The sequence below is a fragment of the Labeo rohita genome, chromosome 17 (genome assembly GCF_022985175.1).
Source record: "Labeo rohita strain BAU-BD-2019 chromosome 17, IGBB_LRoh.1.0, whole genome shotgun sequence".
NCBI classification, from domain to species: Eukaryota; Metazoa; Chordata; class Actinopteri; order Cypriniformes; family Cyprinidae; genus Labeo; species Labeo rohita.
The window spans coordinates 1,402,571-1,424,713 of record NC_066885.1 but is presented as its reverse complement, the minus strand read 5'-3'; the positions used below and the strand labels follow the sequence as shown (position 1 = coordinate 1,424,713).

Here is a 22,143-nt window from a genome sequence, read left to right as displayed (position 1 = left end):
TTTATGGTCATAATTTTATGTATTTTAATCTAAGAAAAAGAAAGTTTGAGACAGAGAAATCATCTGTCCTAGTTATGCTAGTTATAAATATTTTCCCCAACATTAATGCTGGATTGAGTGATTGTTGTGTTGGATTGTAGTGCTTTCTAGATCATCTGTAGATCATTTGTAGAAATCTGGAAGTGTTGGCATCGCTGAGATGCTGTTTCAGAATCAGCTTTATTCACCAAGTGTGCACAAACACACAAGGAATTTGTTGTGGTTTTTAAGGTGCTCCTGGTACATACATACATACATACAACATTTAAATAAAATAAAAACTTAAAAATAAATAATAATGTATGAATATGGAACAGAAGATTTATGTACAGATTTGTGCATTATTTTCTCTATATACAGCTATATAAATAAGAGATGTGCATGTGTATTCACATAATAATTCTAGAGAAGTTTACATAATAATACTACAGAAAGAGACAATAATTAGAAATGGAGAAAGAAATACAGAAATGAATTGTAGAACCCAGGTAATGATTCATGTTTATCTGTTTAAGCTGGAGATGGCATTTGGGAAAAAACTGTTTTTATGTCTATATGTTTTAGTGCTCTGAGATCTGTAGCATCTGCCTGAGGGGAGAAGTGCAAACAGGTTGTGTCCGGGGTGAGAAGGGTCTTGGATGATGTTTCCTGCCCGTTTCTTCACTCTGGAAATGTATAAGTCCTGAAGGTTGGGCAGGTGCACACCAATGATTCTTTCTGCTTTCCTAACAGTCCGTTGCAGTCTTCTTATATCTGATTTACTGGCTGCCCCAAACCAGACAGTTACAGAAGAGCACAGAACCGACTCAATGACAGCGGAGTAAAACTGTGTCATCAGTGCCTGTGGTAGATTGAACTTTTTTCAGTTGACGAAGAAAGTACAACCTCTGCTGGGCTTTGTGAATGTGAATGTCCCACTTCAGGTCCTGGGAGATGTTAGTTCCTAGGAACTTGAATGAGTCCACTGCAGCTACAGTGCTGCTCATGATGGTGAGAGGGGTGAGTGCAGGGGGCTTCCTCCGGAAGTCCACCGTCATCTCTACAGTTTTGAGCGTGTTGAGCTCCAGGTTGTTGCGACTGCACCAGAGAGACAGCTGCTCAACCTCCTGTCTGTAAGCAGATTTGTCGCCATCCCGGATGAGACCGATGACTGTGGTGTCATCTGCAAATTTCAGAAGTTTGACAGAGGGGTCTTTAGAGGTGCAGTCTTTGTGTAGAGGGAGAAGAGCAGTGGGAAGAGAACGCAGCCCTGGGGAGCTCCAGTGCTGATGGTGCGGGTGCCGGATGTGAGTTTTCCCAGTCTCACTAGCTGCTGCCTGTTTGTCAGGAAGCTGGTGATCCACTGACAGATGGAGGTGGGTACAGAGAGCTGTGACGGTTTATTCTGAAGGATATCTGGAATGATGGTGTTGAAAGCAGAGCTGAAGTCCACAAACAAGTCCTGTGGTTTTTGGTTTCTTGGGTACAGGGATGATGGTGGAACATTTGAAGCAGGATGGGACTATACACAGCTCCAGAGATCTGTTGAAGATCAGTGTGAAGATAGATGATAGCTGGACAGCAAAGGTTTTAAGACAGGCTGGAGAAACACCATCTGGGCCTTTGGCTTTCCTTATCTTCTGCTTCCTGAAGATTTTGCAAACATCACCTTCACAGATCTTAAGGGCAGGTTGAGAAACAGTAGGGGGGGATGGAGGGGCAGGGTGTTGATGGCTGTGTTGTGGGACAGTCGGGGTGGGTGTAGAGTGTCAGACCAGTCTTTTGTTTTTCAAACCTGCAGTAAAACTCATTCAGGTCATCAGCCAGTTGTTGATTGGCCTTAGTGCTAGAAGATGGGCTCTTGTAGCTGGTGATGGCTTTCAGGCCGTTCCACACTGACGTCCTCCAGACCACACCAGGTTGTGTGGCATAACAGGTCCATCAGGGAAACACCGATCCGTCCGTCCTGTCATTTAATCACAAACCTCTCTGCTATTTACATTTTGGAGCGAATCAGTGTTTCACGTAACATGTGACTCTCTGCCAAATTGGCCAAACCTCAGATCCGATGCACAGTTTGAGGCTTTGTGATCAAAGTATGACGAGAGAATCGGTTTGAGACAAAGTGCATCTAGTGGAAATGTAGATCATGTTAAAAGATGCAACCTTTACAAACACACAACCAGCTGTTCAACTCATGTCAATTACCATAGAAAATCAACAATCAACAATGTTTACACAGCACCTACAGTGGACAGTTTGGAGGGTTTAAATGTCATATGTGAAGCTTACAGTATATTGCTGTTAAAGTGATTATTTTAAATGGGTCATCAGATGCTAAATTCACTTTTACATGTTGTTTGAACATTTATGTGTGTTGGCAGTGTATATACAAATAATGATAAAAATCCATGCAGTGGTTTTTAATTAATCTGTAAAAATAATATCCCCTTTTTCAAATTGAGCCGATCTACATATATCCGTCTATGTTCGCGTAAATCATTTGTGATCCAGCTTTACTTACGGCAGAAGTGAGTATAACGTTTTTTTTTAATGAATCTTTGCGATTGCCTTTCCTAATAATGTGCTAGTCAGTAAGTTTAGCGGCTAAACGCGGCTAAAGTAAACAAGCTCATCACTCCACAGAGAGAAGAGAGGGGCGGGGCGAGCAGAGCTCATTTGCATTTAAAGCAGCCTCGATCAGAATGAGATGATTTTTGCAGAGCTGATTTTGACAAGGTAAAAATGGTGTTGTTTTACACTACCATTGAGAATTTTTAACCAAAGTATATTATAGAGTTTTCATTAAGACCCTAAAGAATCATATCAACTTGTGGAAAATGGGCATCCGATGACCCCTTTAATTATTTCGTATAAAAGCTGAGCTGTTTACAGTTTTTTTCAATTGCTAACAAGCATTTACCAATACTTAAAGTACTTTTTCTAAACTCTTAACACAGCAACACACCTACATCACACAATTAACCAAACAGTACATTTTGTGGCCAAAACCACATTTTGTTAAATGAATACAAACTCTACATTTCAAAATGCTGAATACCCTTTTCTACATGTACTAACTCTTTCAAAACACAGCAAACCTGATTCAAAATAGAGTCATTTAGTCAAAACATTACCACTAGTTTCTATCCAACAGAAACATACAGTCAATCATAGTACAGTGACTGTCAAAATACTAACAACTGATGGCTTTACAAAAAAGCATTGTTTGTCATGTTTCATGTTCTACCTGCATATAATAGACAATATAAAAATTAATATTTTTTTCTGTAATTTAGCCTTCAGTTTACCTTCAGCTGAAACCCATTTAACATTTTTAAGTGTTGAATGCGTTTGTTCTTGGCAACATACTACTGAATGAGTCAATGAGTCACTTTATAGAATGTACAAGAGAAAATCCAACATACATGGGCCTTTGGTTACTATGCAAACTTGTTTCTGTCACAGTATAAGAAAAATAAAATAAAAACAGTAATCTTTTGATCTCACAATTCAGACTTCTACTGGAATTGTGAGTTTACATCTTGCAATTCAGACTTTATCAGAATTTTGAGAAACTTTAAATTCACAATTGCAAAAAAAATAAATAAATAAATAAATAAATAAAAATCTGAATTGTGAGATACAAAAGTCAAATTACCCTTTATATTCTATGGCAGAAATAAGCTTTCATAGGTTTCACATGTGTAAAGGGGGAAAAAAACAAACAAACAAACATAAAAATGCACAGTCCAACACATTCTTACTCCCCTCTCTCTGTTTTTCTGAACTACTCCTCTCCCTTTGCCAGGCATTATTTTTTTTCTCTCTCTGATTCTTTGTGTTGTTCTGCATCCACAAAACCAAATCAAAGAGGTCTTTTTTACTCTATGTTGTTGATGTAATGCAAAGAGCTTCAACACCTGACTATTCCTCAAACTGAGAATGGAATCAGCTTTTCTGAATATTTCAGTGATCTTGTTACTTAAAGGTGCTAATCAGTTGTTACAGTATTTTATATAGAGAGAATTTTTTCAATACTTTCGAGCTGTTGTTGTTGCAGAAGTAGAAGCTTAATACTATATTTAAGGTTTGGAACATTAGGTCTTCATTTCTAACATGCTGTGTTTAAGCATTTGTAAATAAGACTAAAAAGATCCATGATTTTGGGTTTGGGTAAGCATTGTATGAAAAGAAAATGTAAGCATTTTAGAAACATGATAATTGATTGCATATTGTGTGAAAACAACACAAATTGTGTTAATGGTATGGTCACAACAGACGGATGTTGTGCTAATTGTGTTTAGAGTTTTGAAAATGTGACTAGAGATTGGACAAAAGGATGTTAGCAGCTGAAAAAAACTGTGAGTAGTCATATGTCCTACATTTAAATTTAATTTACAATAAAACCACATGGAATGAACCCAAAAGCCAATGCTTTGTTTGGATTTTTCACTTTTGAGAACCAAAATGGAAATGTTTACTTTCTTTGCAAATTATTTTGTTTGTGATTTTTTTTTTTTTTTTTTTTTTTTAATCCACAAATGCAAAGTTACCCCCGACTTTTCTCACTTACAAGAGGATATTGAAATCTATATCAAATCTTTGCGTACCGTCTTTTTGGTGTTTTTGTATAGTTTTTATTTAATAATAATATAGGAGAGATTATGTTTATTGTTGTGTGATCTGCTTATGTATTCATTTTTTTCTCATTTATTTATTTTTAATGTATTTTCTCTCTCTTTCTCTTTTGAATTTCAATTTCTATGTATTGTTTGGCCATCCTTAAATCATCCTTGGCGTATGTTTTTTCACAATAGTTTTTCCTAAGCAAGTGTTTAAAAAAATAAAGAAACAAACAAACAAAAAAGCGCGTTTGCGGGTTTAGGGTTAGCAGGTTTGCGGAAGCGCGGTAAGCGCGGAGGCATACGAGCTAGGCTACGAGCAAACCCCACAAGACCGGCTCTTCCAACACTCATGCTCTCAAATATTCGCTCGCTGGAAAATAAGCTGGACGAAATTCAGCTCAGTCGGTCCACAGAGCATGAGGCAAGGGATTGTTGTGTGTTTGTTTTCACTGAAACATGGCTAAACGACAAAACCCCGGACTCCGCCATTCAACTGCACGCAAGTATACCCGGCTGCAGCCTGCAGAACGGGGCGGGGCTACATGCATCGCCCCGCCCACAAATGCTTTCATTGGCTAATGATATGTAATGACGTAGTCAACTCCGTAAACAGGAAATGCGGTTACGAGCATAATTCAAGCTACGATTCATTCGTGATATTAAATATGTTACATATAAAATATTAAACAATATATTATAAATTCGTTAATTATCTACATGTGATATTAATAAATGGTTCAGTTGGCTAATGACATGTAATGACGTAGACACCTCTGTAAACAGGAAATGCAGTTAAGAGCACAGCTGAAGCTATATATATATATATATATATATATATATATATATATATATATATATATATATATATATATTTATATATATATATATATATAGAATATCATTCGTGATATTAACTTACATACAAAAATAAACATTATGAATTTGTTAATTATCTACACGTAATATTAATCTATACCAAACATAATACATTATGTTTTCATTCATTATTTTGGGCAAAATTTCATTATTATTTCTAAGCAAGCATCCACTTCCTGCTTTCGACCTGTCATATCTTTGTGCATTAAGAACTGTATATCGCAACGATTAATGTTTATTTACAAATTTAAATTATTTATGGTTTTTTATTTTTATTTACGCATTTACTTGTATTTAATGTATTTTTTTTTTTGTCACCAACTCAACACTTAAAGTTTCTTTGAAAATGTTGTCTTAGAATTATGAGTTGATAAAGTGCCATTTTTATAAGAACTACATGACAGCTATTGCTTTGTTCTGATAACAAAACCTTTCACAATAAATTATGTGTACATGTAGAGATAAAATATAGAGATTACCTCATGTTAAAGAAAGTTGGAAGTCCAAAAGCGTTGGACTAAACAATATATGAAGAGGAATAAACTCAAAGAACATGAAGATAATGCAGTTTGAGTATTTCATTTTATTGGTCATACAAAACAGCAGTTTAACATCACAGTTTTATTAGCAGAGGCCCACCTGTTGTGTCTTCCGTTGTTACCACATACATTTAACGTAATAATACACACACACAAACACACACACACACAAGTTCCCTCCAGGATAAAAAACAAGACCAACACACACAAACCTTTTGGGTTAACATTGATTCTCCCTTCTACTACATTCCACAGGCATTCTAGCACTGGCATGTGAAACAGGAGTCCATATCCTCTATACTGTCAGAGAATCCTCTCAAGCAGCCACGCCTCCCATTACCATAAAACTCAGAGTAGGATTTGAACAACATTTTGCAATCAAACATTACAACTAATCAAATAAGACAAACCTCGTAGCTCAACTACTCACCAACGCAGCGACAAACCAGTGGAAATAAAATCCTGCTGAGGGCGTTGGCGTTATTAACCAATGATATAATTTGTGGGCGGGGCGACACATGCAGCTCCACCCCGTTCTGCAGGCTGCAGCCAGGACCTTCTCACTAGTGATGGGAAGTTCGGATCATTTTACCGACTCGGACCTTTGAGTCTCGTTCAGCAAAATGAACGAATCTTTTTTCGAGTCATTTCGTTCATTTTGTTCATTTTAGCAAAATATAATTAAAATGTTACGTTTTACCTCCCTCACACATCTACTGCTTACACAAACGTTGATCTAACTAAACTATAATGCTATAAGAAACAGAAAATAATAATTCATTGTTTACCTGGGTCTTTAGTCTATGATTCGCTCACCTCGCCTCTTATCTGACAAGTTTTCGGGTTTGAGTCGTTCGTTCATCACCTGACAGCCCAATTAGCTAACCAACGCAGCCTGAGCCGGAAAGAGAATTGATTAGTTCATCTCTCGAGTCCTCGGGTTTGAGTCGTTCGTTCATCACGTGACAGCCCCATAATGTTAACCTATGCAGCCTGAGCCGGAAAGAGAATTGATTAGTTCATCTCTCGAGTCCTCGGGTTTGAGTCGTTCGTTCATCACGTGACATCCCCGTAATGTTAACCTATGCAGCCTGAGCCGGAAAGAGAATTGATTAGTTCATCTCTCGAGTCTTCGGGTTTGAGTCGTTCGTTCATCACGTGACAGCCCCATAAGGTGAACGAACGACTCTAAAACAGTTGAACTAATTGCAGTACAGAACCTAATAGGATGTTGCGCTTGCGCGACTGAACGAATCACTCCCCGAGGCAACTCGTTCGTCCCGAGTCACATTAAAGATTCGTTCAAAATGAACGAATCGTTCAAGAACGACCCATCACTACTTCTCACTGCACGGGCTAACCTGCTGCCGAGCGGACAGAGATTCATCACTGTCTGGTAAGGCTCGCGGGGGAGGACTGTGTGTTTATATCAGCATGGAATGGTGTAACAATGCTGCAGTGGTGACAAAACACTGTTCATCGCTGGTGGAGTTTATGTTTGTGAAGTGTCGACCGTTCTATCTTCCGCGGGAGTTCACGGCCATTGTGATTGTCGCGGTTTACATCCCGCCGTGTGCAAACGCTAAGGACGCGCTTCGCGAGCTTTACAGCGCCATCAGCGAACAACAAACAAATAACCCCGACGGCTTTTTCATCATTGCCGGTGACTTTAATCACGCAAACTTAAAGTCTGTTTTGCCAAAGTTCTACCAACACGTGAACTTTGCAACAAGGGGAAACAACACACTGGACTTTGTTCATACAACAAATAAAAACGCTTACAGTGCTGAACCCCGCCCCCACCTGGGGTACTCTGACCACATCTCTGTTATGCTAATCCCAGCATACAGACCACTCCTCAAATTTACCAAACCGGTTCAAAAACAGATCACGGTATGGCCAGACAATGCTACTTCTGCACTACAGGACTGCTTCCAGGACACAGACTGGAACATGTTTAAAGAGGCAGCCACCTACAATAACCATACAGACCTGCAAGAATACACAGAAACAGTGACTGCTTACATCAAAAAGTGCATAGATGATGTGACAGTCACCAAAACCATCACCACACGTGCCAACCAGAAGCCATGGATGACAGCAGAGGTTCGTGGGCTGCTAAAAATCCGAGATGAGGCATTCAGATCAGGAGATAAGGCAGCTCTCAAAACAGCAAGAGCCAATCTGTCTCATGGCATCAAGAAGGCAAAACATCAATATGCTCAGAAAATCAACAACTTCAGCGACAGTAAAGACACTCGGTCCCTGTGGCAAGCCATTCAGACCATCACTGACTACAAGCCCCTGCCACAGGCCAGTGATGATGACACATCCCTGCCAGATGCACTCAACCACTTCTACTCATGATTTGAGACACAGAACGACACTCCTGCACAGAAACTCCACACATCTCCAAACGACCAGGTACTCTGTCTTTCTCCAGCCGACGTAAGGAAGACCCTATCCAGGATAAACCCACGAAAGGCTGCGGGCCCTGACAACATACCTGGCCATGTACTGAGAGACTGTGCTGCACAGCTGACGGATGTCCTAACTGACATCGCTGAGCCAGGCAGTCGTGCCCACGTGTCTCAAATCCACTTCCATAATTCCAGTTCCAAAGAAGTCTCCTGTGTCCTGTCTGAATGACTATCGTCCCATAGCACTGACCCCAATCATGATGAAGTGCTTTGAGAGGTTAGTCATGCATCACATCAAGTCCAGTCTCCCAAACACGCTGGACCCATTCCAGTTTGCATACCGTCCAAACCGCTCCACGGACGATGCAATATCTAGCACTCTCCACCTAGCTCTCACCCACCTGGAACTCTTATGTTAGAATGCTGTTCATTGACTTCAGCTCAGCATTCAACACAATAATCCCTCAGCAGCTCATCCACAAACTAAACCTGCTGGGCCTAAACACCTCTCTCTGTAACTGAATCCTTGATTTCTTAACTGGTAGACCCCTGTCAGTCCGTGTCGGCCGCAACACCTCCAGCACTACCACACTGAGCACAGGTGCCCCACAGGGCTGTGTTCTCAGCCCACTGCTCTTCACGCTGCTGACCTACGACTGCACTGCCAAGTTCAGCTCCAACCACATCATCAAGTTCGCTGATGACACGACTGTGGTAGGCCTCATCAGCAACAACGATGAAACACACTACAGAGAGGAAGTGGCACAGCTGGCTAAATGGTGTGGCACTAACAATCTGTCCCTCAATGTAGGTAAGACAAAAGAGGTTGTGATGGACTTCAGAGGAAACTCTGTTGACCACCCCCCACTGACCATCGACAGCTCAGCTGTGGAGAGAGTCAGCAGCACTAAATTCCTGGGGGTGCACATTACAGAGGATCTTACCTGGACCACCAACGTCATGTCGCTCAACAAGAAGGGCCAACAGCGCCTCCACTTTCTCCGCCGGCTGAAAAGGGCAAGTCTCCCTCCACCCATTCTCACCACTTTCTACAGGGGCACCATTGAGAGTGTGCTGACCAGCTGCATGACTGTCTGGTACGGGAACTGCAGTGCTGCTGACCGCAAGACCCTACAGCGGACAGTGAACACAGCTGCAAAGATCATCGGTGCCCCTCTCCCCTCCATCCTGGACATTTTCCTTGCACGATGCTCTAGCAAGGCCTCCAGCATCGTGAAGGACCCCACCCATCCCTCCCACAATCTCTTCCAGCTCCTGCCATCAGGTAGAAGGTACCGGAGTATCAAAGCTCGCTCTGTCAGATTTCTCAACAGCTTCTTCCCCCAGGCTGTGAGAGTCCTTAACTCCAATCTCCCTGTAACCCTCTGAAACCATGAAAACCTCAGCCTCCTCCCCCCAACTCATTAAAACTGCTGACAATCTTTCAAAGTGCAATTCTGAGTGTGTTACACACAGGTGAGTGGGCTATATAAACCACTTGCAGTAACACACTTATGTACATTAGACACTTTCTATAAACACTTGCTGCTACAAAGACTCAATCGGATTAGCTGCCTCCCCCAAAATCTCTCTTCTGCACAATTTAATGCACAAAATATCTCTTTTGCACAATTTCATGTACAGATGTCTCTTTTGTAAAACGTCAGGTACAGTACTTATGTAAAGTTTTTGTTGTCTCAGTTTTGTATGTGTAGTCAACTATTTATTATAGTTACAGTATTTATAGTATATGTATAGTCAAATGGTTAACTGTGGTAAAAGTCTGTAATTGCTTTTCTTATTCGTGTACTGTTGTATGTTTATATTATGCTTTACTAGTATGTAGCACCGTGGTCCTGTGAGACACGACATCTCGTTCTACTATATGTCCACACATGTAGCAGAATGACACTAAAGCTCGACTTGACTTGACCTGACTTGACTTGAAAAAAAAAAAATAATAAAAATAAAACTTTTAGCAGTTAAAGCACGAAACTATTTTCGGCTCCGCTATTCGATTCGGCGCGGATGAATCTAATGTTTTGAATCGGTTTCGCTGTGATTACAGATGATGCTTCATTCAGAGCGAATTTCACTAACCACATCAAAATGAAAAGACAGAAAGATGGATTTCCTAGAAATATGTCTTATGAGAAGGTAAGCTGCTTATATTCCAGTGTTGTTTTGGCTTGTGGAATGAATTGTTTTAAATGTAACGTTACAAACGTTTGGCAGCGGACATGTTACAGATGATGGTTGTTAACTTAATTATTCATATCTGATAAGGTAAATTGGTGGAAACTGTTACTTTGCTTAGGCTGTTTAACTTGTTATAGGTTAAAGACCAAAGTAGTATCTGCTTTAGAGATTGGTATTGTTATAAAGATCAGCATTGGTTTGTGAACTTGTCAAATGTGATTCTACGCAAACTGTGTTGATTCATTGTGAGCTTTGACTTTCTGCTTTTAAACTCTTCGGTTCGAGGTTCATTGACTTAAAACCACTACGATAACTTTTACTGCCTAATTAGTGATGAAGCTTTTTTGAATCATTTGTTTTGAATCAGTGATTCTGAGCAGCTGTTAAACCGCCAAAGTCACGTGATTTCAGTGAACGAGTCTTCGTTTGGTCGTAACTGCTTCGAAATGTTTAGAAATGTTACTTGAGCTCATGAATAGTGTGTGTGTGTGTGTGTGTGTGTGTGTGTGTGTGTGTGTTTAAACCTGATCTCGGATCAGTTTTTATAAATGTGTAGACATTAGTTGTTAATGTCTTAGTGGCCGGATTAACCATGTTCTCCATAAAACAAACCAAACCAATTAACACACACACACATAATACAGACTTTTCATATTTAATGGTATGAAATGATTTGTTCATTGCAGTTGGTTTGTAGAAGGTGTTTGATTGGTGTTTGGCTTATGTTTTCATTGCATTTACACAGTTTTGACCAGCAGGTGTCACCAGCGTGTGGCGTTTTGAGCGCTTTGGAAAAGTGAAATCACTTTTCAATTGATTCAATTGATTAAAAGTTTCATAAAGCTTTGTTTCTTACATCACTTGTTTGTAGTATTAGCCTGCCATTCTATCCTTTATTTATGAATATGGCTGAAATGCAAATGAGGAAGTATGTAGTTTCCTGGAAAATCCGTCCCGACAGATTTATAATAGGCCTGTAAATACTTACTACAGTTGTGAAACACGTTTTGGATTTTTTTTTTTTTTTTTTTTAATAGTTTTATGTACTCACTTATTATTACATTTGTTTTAAAGTTTGGAATTAAAACATTACACAGTGTAGATTTTATATTTAAATCTGAAAAGTCAGAAATGGAGTATGTTTTCATAAGCTTTGATTTGCTACTATTGTTTTATGAACCACATTGTGCTCCTGACAAAAGAATAAAGAGATGTGTATGTATGGCAGTAATTACCCACTTGTGGTTTGGCACCAGTAATAATTCAGACTATTAATCATCTGCAGATAAACAAACTGTGCTCATTCTGTATGTGTCACTCTGCCAGACTCCTGTTTAGCTCTCAATGCCGAACCGAGGCTTTCAGCAGCGTTTAGACTGAATCCTGTCTCATATTTAAAAAAAAAAAGCTCATGTTGTTCAATAGACATGCCACGGACAATGTCTTTTCCCAACTATTTCCTGATACAATTCCACTCCTGCCACATCAGACTGAAAAGCTGATCCATGTAAACATTTCTGAGTGTCTCACAGACTGCAGTCCTTTTCCTGGTCTTTCCCTGTCTCCAGCGAGATGATTTGCAGGAGAAGAACTCAAGCCACACAGGGAGAGTTCTGCCATATCTTGTCCAGGCAGATGTGCATTAAGAATCCAGGCAAACAAACATCTCTGACCGGACACTGTGATCTTTACTCATAAGTAGACTGCATGAAACTTAGTTCTAAGACTTGAGACCAGTTGTTTTCTGCCAGTAATCATGGAAAATCATGTAGGCTGACTGTGCATGCAGTGTTTTGTTAAAATAGTCCTACATTCTCAAATCTCTGGGTCTCTAGATATGGCTTAAATATGGCTCAGTTTATATGGCTCACCAAGGCTGTATTTATTTAATCAAAAATATTTTAAAAATGGTCAAATATTATTACAATTTCAAATAAGTGACTTTTGAATATATATATATATATATATATATATATATATATATATTCCTGTGATGCAAAGCTGAACTCCAGTCTTTCTCCTTCAGAAATCATTCTAATATGCTTATTTATTATTAGAATTACCAATGTTTGAAACAATTGTGCTGCCAAATATTTTTTGGAACCTGTGATTCTTTTTTGCAGGATTCTTTGATGAATAAAAAGTTTAATAGAGCAGCATTTATTCAAAGCATAAAATCTTTTCTAACAATGTAAGTTTTTACTATCAATTTAACAAATCCCTGCTGAATAAAAATTATAAGTAATTTCTCTCTCTCTCTCAAAAAAAAAGAAAGAATAAAAAAACTTTGAACGGTGATGTATATTGTTCTATTTAAAATAAATGGTGTTCTTTTTAACTTTGTATTCATCAGAGAATGCTGAAAAAAGGTATCACAGGTTCCAAAAAAGCATTAAACAGCACAGCTGTTTCCAGCACTGATAATAAATCAGCATATTAGAATGATTTCTGAAGGATCATGTGACACTGAAGACTGGAGTAATGAAGCTGAAAATTCAGCTTTGATCACAGGAATAAATGAGATTTTAATGTATACTCAAATAGAAAAACATTATTTTACATCGTAATAATATTTAACAATATTTATTAAGCCTTGATGAGCATAACATTTTTTGAACAGCAGTGTATTTACATGAAGAACAACAAAATTAAAATAGAGAAAAAAGTTGTCATATTAATGCACTGTAAAAGAAGCAACATGGTTTTTAATATTACTGAATGGTTTTCAGGTTTGTTTAGCTTTAGAAATATGTACTTAAAAAAACTCTAGATGGAAACTGCATTACAGTTATTTGAACCAAAACCCTTTTATTTGACATCTTTACGTCTAGTACATCAAATTCTAATAATGAAAGAAATAATATTCATTACACAGTTTAAACATTCATAAGTTAGTCAAACAATATATATTTCATGACCTCAATTACAGTTACCCTAAACTTACAGACACCACAAATATGAAACTTGTAAAATAGCTTCTAGTTACAACATTCATGTACAAGTTAAATTAACTTAAACTTAATCGACTTAAATTGTCTTAAAAACTAATTATCTCACTTATGGTCATATTATGAGTTAAATTCCCATCACCATACAGAAGATTATTAATCATGCATTTTAAACTGTACTGAATATTAAAGTACACATGACTGTACTAGTATTCTGGCAGTCTACTGTTAACTTATCAGCTGTCTAAGGAACTAGGATACAGTGTTGTTTTCTGTCTTAATTAGGCTAATTATAAACATTTTCCAGACCATTCATATGGTTGTAGTGGAGCCAGAGCTTCTTGGATCATCAGAGAAACGACCAGCAACATCATTGTGAATGTGGTAGTAATACAGGAAGAGGAAAAACCCTAAAAAAAAAAGTATCAGGAAAATATATCTCAACTAATTCTTCCTCCTCAAATACACTTCACCGATTTAAGGTTGATTGCATAATGTTTAAACTGTAACCAAAAAAAATACTATTATAACCCATTATAATCAAATATGTTAAAATAATTCATTCAAAATATTAAATTAATAAAATATTAATTAAAAAATAATTAAAAATCATTAATGAATGAATACAAATAATTTGCTGAAATCTGTAGGAAAAACAGGAACATTCTATTGAACTAAATATGCTGATGTATGTGATTGTTTCTCACCCTGAAACGAGTTGAGCACAGTGAATATGTAATATGAGGGAATGCGCATCGGTCCATAACTGAAGAACGCCACAGACCACGTCAGACCGAAGAGCAGGAACAAACTCAACACCATCATCAGCTGCTTTCTGAACGTCTTTCTCTTGCCATCAGTCGCTCTTAAGCGTCTGGCCTGGACGATCCTAGTTAAGAGAGTGATGAAGATTCCTGTCGTGAAGATGAAAACTAAAGTGTAGTAGCTGATGTTCACTGTGTAGAGAATGTAAGGATTTGTAATCCAGCACCTGGAATTAGAAAAGAATGAAATATAATTACTAAGACAATCAGAAGACATGCATAAATTTACATTTAATTTTACAAAACTTACATTCGTGAAATTTTTTCAGATGATGTTTTTAGGATCAGTGTTTTATATTCTCCTACAGAAGCAATAGCTATGACTATTGGAGTGGGAAACACTGAAAACACACAGAGACAAGGATTATTATAGTTTAAAAAAAATAATAAAAAATAAATAAATAAAATAATAAACCTAAAAGAATAAATGGAAAATACTTATTTCAGCTAGTTGTCAAGCAACGTTTTCTTTTTTATTTAGTTTAACTTGATATGCTAAAATAACTAAAAATAAAATTAAAATGTATAAAAACTACATAGATATATTTACAAAAAAGACGACAGCTGTATTTAGAAATACTAAAATGCCCCCACCCACCCCCACCCACATACTAAATCTTTAAAAATAAAATTGTTTTAAAATCACAAAAACTAACAGTATCTTAATGATACTAAAATAAGTGTTCAGATGCTCTCAGGAACAGTTCAAGAGAAGGACAAAAACACCATAAAATAATCATGACAGTAGTTCATATGATTTGTGTGTGATATACTGTTTTCTTTTTAAAGTGGAACTTACAATTGGACTAGATGGTTTGAAATGGGTGTTTTGTTGCTGTAACTCACCCCAGCCCAACACGGTGATCTTCCTCACGTAGTTTGTGATGGTGACGTTCTGTCTGATGAGCCATAAGTACATATGAAGAGCTTGAATGAAGAACCAGGTGAATGAGGCCAGCATGGAGTAATGCAGGACCAGCGCTATGAAGACGCACGCAGTGTTGTCTTGTGTGTTAGCGACGCTCTCGTTTGACAAAAACGCAGCATTCAGTAGACACAAAGACACAAACATGTTCATCAAGATCTTCGTGGCCTGATTTGATTTGGCTTTCCTATTAAAACATACAAACATAACCTTTGTAACTGTCACTTTAATACTTAAACAAAGCTAACTATATGTTAATATACTCTACCGCAGCAGGAAATGCATGAATAAAGCGATAGACAGAAAAAACATGGAGATGCCGCAGCCGATAGAAGTGATGAGAGTCAGTGATTCCAGATGTGGCAGTGTTTCATTTGCATCTGTCTGAGGGATCTGAGAAAACACAACGAAGCACACTGATCAGCAGGAGGACTTTTTGTAACCAATTGTGTTTTTTTTTTTTTTCTAGAATCAGATCTTGTTAGTACAGTACAAAAACGTCTGTGGCGTCCAACCTTTCATTCCTCACATGTATTTAATTAAAAACAACAATAAAACTTTCTGAAGGTTGAAGTGGGCTCCAGCTCATTAACACAAGTTATATTGTCGTCTTTTCTGAGGTAGGCTATATAATGTTAAGTGACTATTCACAAGCTGTTTTAATCACGGTATAATATAATAAATGATTGGACATATTTAACGTCTTCCATTCATTATTTGTAGTGTGCCAACCACCCAGTAATCACAATAATTTTGTGCTTTGTTGCTTTTAATGCAAAATTCTGTCAGTTTTTTTTCTCAATATTTTTTCTTAAATTCAGTTTTGTTTGTGAATCTCTGTTTTCCATTCATTTTCTAGATTCTATTTTAATAGTTTCATTACATTTTAATAATCAAAAGCATATCTAATGAATTTATAAAGGATAATTAGATGTGATAAAGAATTAGTTTATTATATTATTATATATTATTTCTTTCTTTTCTTTTCCAGAAATACTCGGTTGTGTATTTACAATTTTCTGGTAAATATTCCTTAAACATTGTTTTAATAATAGTTTTATTAGTAGTAGTAGTACTAACTTTACATTACGTAATATATTAATATATTTCTGACTGTCAAGTTAAACCGAACTTTTATTTTGACGGGTTGCTGTGAAGATCTTTAGGGTCTTCATTATATGACGATAGTTTTTCCTAACGGTAAAATGCTCATGAAGTGACTCTCAGAACAGTTCTAGAGATTCTGTTTGTGTGTTCATGTACTCATATTGAGGCGGCAGAGGCTGAAAACACTGCGAGCGTCACGCGTATGTGTGTAGTAAACAAAAGTGTGCGCCTCCGCCGTTCACACGTAACACAGACACGCAGAAATACGGCTCTTATTAAAATGCATTCTTAAAGTACCGTTACTAGTAAAATGCGGAATCGTACCGTTTTTAAAACCAGGGTATCGCGATACTTTTTAAGTACCGCGATAAAGTAAACTTGGAAGTGGCAGGATAATTTTTAATATAACTCCCACTGGATTCGTATTCGTATACATCTAGGATGCCTGTAATTGGAAAGATGATTGACTTACATGCCGCTTTAAACCGTATACAGCACATTATTGTAGTAGACATTTTGCATATTATAATTTTGTATTTATTGTAATAATAATTTTGTATTTTTCTATAAAACTAACACATTTTGAAACTTTGGAATATCTGCCGGTGCTCCCAATCCAGGCCATTTGCATGCACAATAGGCTGGAATACACTCTCAAAATATTAGCTATGAATTAATTTTCGTAATTTTTACTTTATTTTCAAAATATTTCAACTTTATTGTCAAAACATTTTGACTTTATTCTCGTAATATTTAGACTTTATTCTCGCAATTTTGGCTTTATTCTCTGAATATTTAGACTTTATTCTTGTAGTATTTTGACTGTATTCTCATAATTTCAACCTCATTCTCGAAATATTTAATTTCGTAATCTTTGTTTTTGGTTTTTTTTAATGTGGCACTAAAACGCTGTCGTATGTTAGCAATATATTTGTTGAAAGTTACTTTTATCATCTTTTATACATTTACTAGCGTATAGACATGGACTAAAAGACTCTGATATTGCTTTAATGGAAACTTTAAATAAAATATGATGAAACACAATGATGAAAGCTAAAGTCGTTCTTCTCTGAGAAGTTTCTCACCATCAGCACTGCAAAGAACGTCAGATGTGAGCAGGAGCACTTTATGGTGTTGTCGTTGATTTCTGTTTCACAGCCGTACGTCGTCCAATTAAGGTCTCCTTCAAAGAAAAGAGAATGACAAATGAAATTAATTATACAAATGAATTGCATAAAATAAATTGGGTTTGTTTATGGGAACTGATCAGTAAAGCCATAAATGAAAGTACCTTTTCCATCCCAAGAAACACAGGATGCCTCACTGACCTGTAAGAACACATATATTTTCATTTTGCATTCACAGTGTGTAATATATGTTCTGTAACAAAACCTTTATTACCTTATCATTATGTGTGAAGAGCATTTTAATATTGTTGGTAAGGTTGGAGATATTGGCCCCCATCGTTATTCCATAAACCACATTGTTCAAAACTATTTTAGTTTCGTTCTAAATCAGAATCCAAGAACAGACCAATCATTAATCAGATATGAATGTGTGTGAAAATAACAGATCGAGAAACATTTGTCAAAAGAATAGTTCACCCAAAATGTCTTGTGTGCTGTTATTTTATTTTCACTAGAACATAACTTAAATAAATAAATAAACAAATAAACAAATCAGAAAGAGGATTAAAAAACATCCAAGTAGCATCTTAACGGTAGTGGATATGACATTGTGCACTAATGTCCACTTAGTCCAACAATTTGTGTCCAAGAGCTGTGTGTACATTGATTAATAGAGAACAGTGATGAGAAAATTATAATTTTTGGTTGAACTGTCCTGTAAACATTCCTTAAACTTTTCAAATATGGAATTTTAATTGAGTACCCTGTTTCCCATGTTTTTAAATGGTAAAATTCCAACAAGTGCTCTTCCATTGTTTTCCAGTCGTGATTTATTACAGGCCTCACTGGAAATTGTTACAGACCAGGGAAACCCTGCCTTCAGGTCAGTTTGACAGTCAGCAACCTGTAAATACAGTGATTAGTATGAGAAATGTGAAATCATATCATGTTTTTCTGAAGACTTACTTTTATGATGTCCCCATCTGACAAGTAGCATATATCTTTGGTTTCTGTGTTCTTGTCTTGTATTTGAAGAAGACCAATAACATCCCCCATGACAATCACTGCTTTGCTTGCATTGCTTTTTTCCATCTCTTTCATCTTGGTCTTCAGATCGTTCAAGATCTCTCTGCAAAATAGATTGAGTCACTTGTATTGTATTGCATGGAAAATTTCCAGTGAATTTCAGAAACATTCCAGGAATTTTGGAAACTTTCCAGGATTTCTTTTTTAATTTTCTTGGGAATTCCAGTGATATCCACTGGTAACCACACACTTACGATGCCTTTGAGAGACCAATAGATCCATTTGTAGTCACACTGAAGATTGGCCTGTTCTCGCAGAACACACACATCCATTTATTCGCATTTAACCTCAGATTGTATTTGTTTCCTTCATTCTCTTCAGCACACAGAAATAAACAAGGGATGGATTTTATTTATATATCAGTACATATGAATCTCAAAAATTAATCTAATATATTGTTTTGCTAATTTATGAACCTAGAAATATATTGTCATTTCACATTATTGTCATTGACTACTACTACATATATTGTAAAAACGTTTGGTGTAAAGTTGCTTTGCAACAATATGTATTGTGAAAAGTGCTATACAAATAAATTTGAATTGAACTGAGTTGAATTGAATTTCAGCATTATGATGCATATTCATCACAGTTCACATATTAGTTATTGACTTAGACAAAGCATTATTGAGTAAGATACACCGAAATAAAAATTATGGGCTGAAACTGAAAATTCTGGATCCACTTGGCCGAAAACCAAAACTGAAAATGCTTTGTAATAATGATTTATTATTTTATTAAATAATGTAAAGTAATTTTGTTAGACTTTTTAATTTAACTCAATTATACTGAATTAAAAAAAAAAACACACATACAACGCAATAAAATAACCTTACTTTTATTGAAAGTATTACCATAGAATTGGACAGAAAGTATAATATTATTAAATATCAGTATATTATTTTTATTCAGTTTCATGCAACAGAATCATATATAATCTTTTTTCCATTTATCCAAATAATGTATTATTATAAGAAGAGTATGTGAGCAGAGCACAGCGTCACAAGAGGGTAGCGTCATTTTTCTAGTGTAGCCCAGTACAGCTGTACTACACCATGTTACAGCACAGTAGCGCTATTGCAAACGTGAACAAGTATACATGGAAATTTCCTGTCGGCATATTTTTCAAAGTGGACTTTGTTATTCTGGTGATCATGAGCGGAACGCACATTCATAGAGCAGAATATTGAGTGAATGCTAGAGATGGCTATAGAGGGAGATTTATACTTGCGTGCTAAACACTGCTGGGCAGTGCCGCATCATATATTTTTTCGGCCGTTCTTCTCTTTCGACCAATAATTTTTTGGCGAAAAGTTTGGTGCATCCCTAAATGTAATTACTTATATATTATTATTTAATATTTTAATGAGGCTTTAAAATATAGCATATTCCTCGCTTAAACACATGCATAAAGATTGCCGCAAAGCATTGGCGAAGGGATTGTCTATAAATGTGTTGGTGGAAAAAATAGCAAGGAGGTATTTTAATTATTCATTATTAAACCATTTTTGAAGGAAATGTCATCTCCAGCTTAAACAGCTAAAACATGAATCATTACCTGTGTTCTACAATTCATTTCTGTATTTTTTTTTCTCCATTTCTAATTATTGTCTCTTTCTGTAGTATTATTATGTAAATACACATGCACATCTCTTATTTATTCTTCTGTTCCAGATTCATACATTATTATTTAAGTTTTTGTTATTATTATTATTAAATGTTTTCTCTGTTCTCATATCAGATATGTATGTATGTATGTGTGTATGTATGCATGCATGTATGTACCAGGAGCACCTTAAAAAAACCACAACAAAATCCTTGTGTGTTTGCGCACACTTGGCGAATAAAGCTGATTCTGATTCAGTCGTCTGTTAGGGGCTGCCGAAATGAAATGTTGAATATTCATTTTGGTAACTATTAAAAATGAAAAGAAATAAAAAACTTAAGAGATTTAGTTGATCAGGTCAAACAGATAATTCATTCAGGAGCAAAGTATTTGACTGACTTAATACGTAAGTTGATTCAACCGATTCATTAAACAAATTCATTCAAAAAACGAAGCTATTTGGAGCTATTTGCTTTGGCAAAATAGAACAAAAATAGACAATATAGTGTCTAAAACGTAAGTCTTTAATATATTTAACCTATTGTTTATTGAACTGTTGTATAAAATCAATATCGCTTTGTGATCTTGCTTATATTTGGATAAAAACTGTGCTCTGTCAGGCAAGTGACAGTTATGTCAACTGGCCCGAGCATCGTTCACGCTGACCCCGGGCCATCAGGCAGTCCTTGTTGTCGAGTCCTAATTCCTCTAATTTTGACTGAGATTGCAAGATGGCAATGAAACCCTTGTGACTGAAACCCTTGAACAGGAGGTTGTCCAGATGAAAGACAAAAGGATGACCCTTTTAGCCATTCATTTTAAATGTCACACTGGAGGAACACTCTGAAGGAGAGTGTAAGAAGAGGTGGATCACGATCACACCAGCGCAGTGTGAAAAACTATTGATGTCCCGTGGCCACAGATGTGCTAAAGTCATTTAAAGCAAGGGCCTCTACACTTCCTACTAATTCTTGACAGCTGTAATCTTCTTTCCCTGCTACAGTGGTTACTGTTCTCTAATTTTGATTACTGGTTTTCCACAATATATATATATATATATATATTTAATGGCTTGGTTATTTTGTCAGCTAATATAAAAATTTTGAGTGATGAAGGTTAACAGTATTTCAGGGGAAAATCAAGTATTTATAGATTGTTCTTTAATTTGTATGTCAACTTTTCATAAAGCCACACTGGAAAAAGTAGCTTTTTAATCTTAAGACTCCGACTTACCTTTGCAAATATTGTCATCATATGGAGCTGTTTTACATGCGTCCTTAGGATCAACACTAGGGATTTTTAAACAACCTCAAGAGACCATGACACACAATTCAACATAATTATAATTGACAAAAACTGCACTGAATAATTGTCATCAGAAACTGTCTGTAGGTGTGCGTTCAACTTTATGCAATCTAAACTGATGATCTAAATTGTCTTGTCACAATGGCATACAGCACATCATGAATAACCATATGCCTGTAGTAACCTTACATTTGCTTCTTTTTGTTCACATTAATTGCCAGGAGGATATAAAAATAGATAGATAGAAATTAAATAATGCACATAAAAATTTTTAGATAGCATCAGCACATTAAAGGGTAGTACAGGTTAGGGGTGTGCCATATCATACCGTCCAGGATAACAGTATAAATTTTTAAAAAAGTGTCATCTCACAATAAAAATGATATAGCGACGCAATGACATATGGTACATTTGCGTTCCCTAGTGTGCACAACAACACCACCACCACAAACCCAAAAGGCGTGCCCAACCGTCCTGTGTATGTGGTTACATGTTCTGTTTTAAACCATGAAGAAGAGCCAATGTATATCACACA

At 36.5% G+C, this 22,143-nt stretch overlaps 1 protein-coding gene across 5 annotated transcripts in view; it reads right to left on the bottom strand.

The window, feature by feature from the left end:
* Positions 1-22,143, bottom strand: part of LOC127179684 (adhesion G-protein coupled receptor G2) — a 178,849-nt gene that overhangs the window by 135,137 nt on the left and 21,569 nt on the right. For 2 of the 5 annotated variants that reach the window (XM_051133367.1, XM_051133366.1), the window contains exons 6-13: positions 21,537-21,611; positions 18,892-19,012; positions 18,578-18,740; positions 18,375-18,515; positions 17,886-17,993; positions 17,776-17,812; positions 17,570-17,667; positions 15,646-15,770 (exon numbers count right to left, since the gene is read on the bottom strand). In XM_051133367.1, the coding sequence (XP_050989324.1) occupies positions 15,646-15,770; positions 17,570-17,667; positions 17,776-17,812; positions 17,886-17,993; positions 18,375-18,515; positions 18,578-18,740; positions 18,892-19,012; positions 21,537-21,611 (868 nt within the window). Of the gene's footprint in view, positions 1-13,500; positions 14,039-14,335; positions 14,620-14,702; positions 14,794-15,298; positions 15,565-15,645; positions 15,771-17,569; positions 17,668-17,775; positions 17,813-17,885; positions 17,994-18,374; positions 18,516-18,577; positions 18,741-18,891; positions 19,013-21,536; positions 21,612-22,143 lie in introns of those variants that run through there. The other 3 variants (XM_051133368.1, XM_051133365.1, XM_051133369.1) reach the window with 3 other exon arrangements.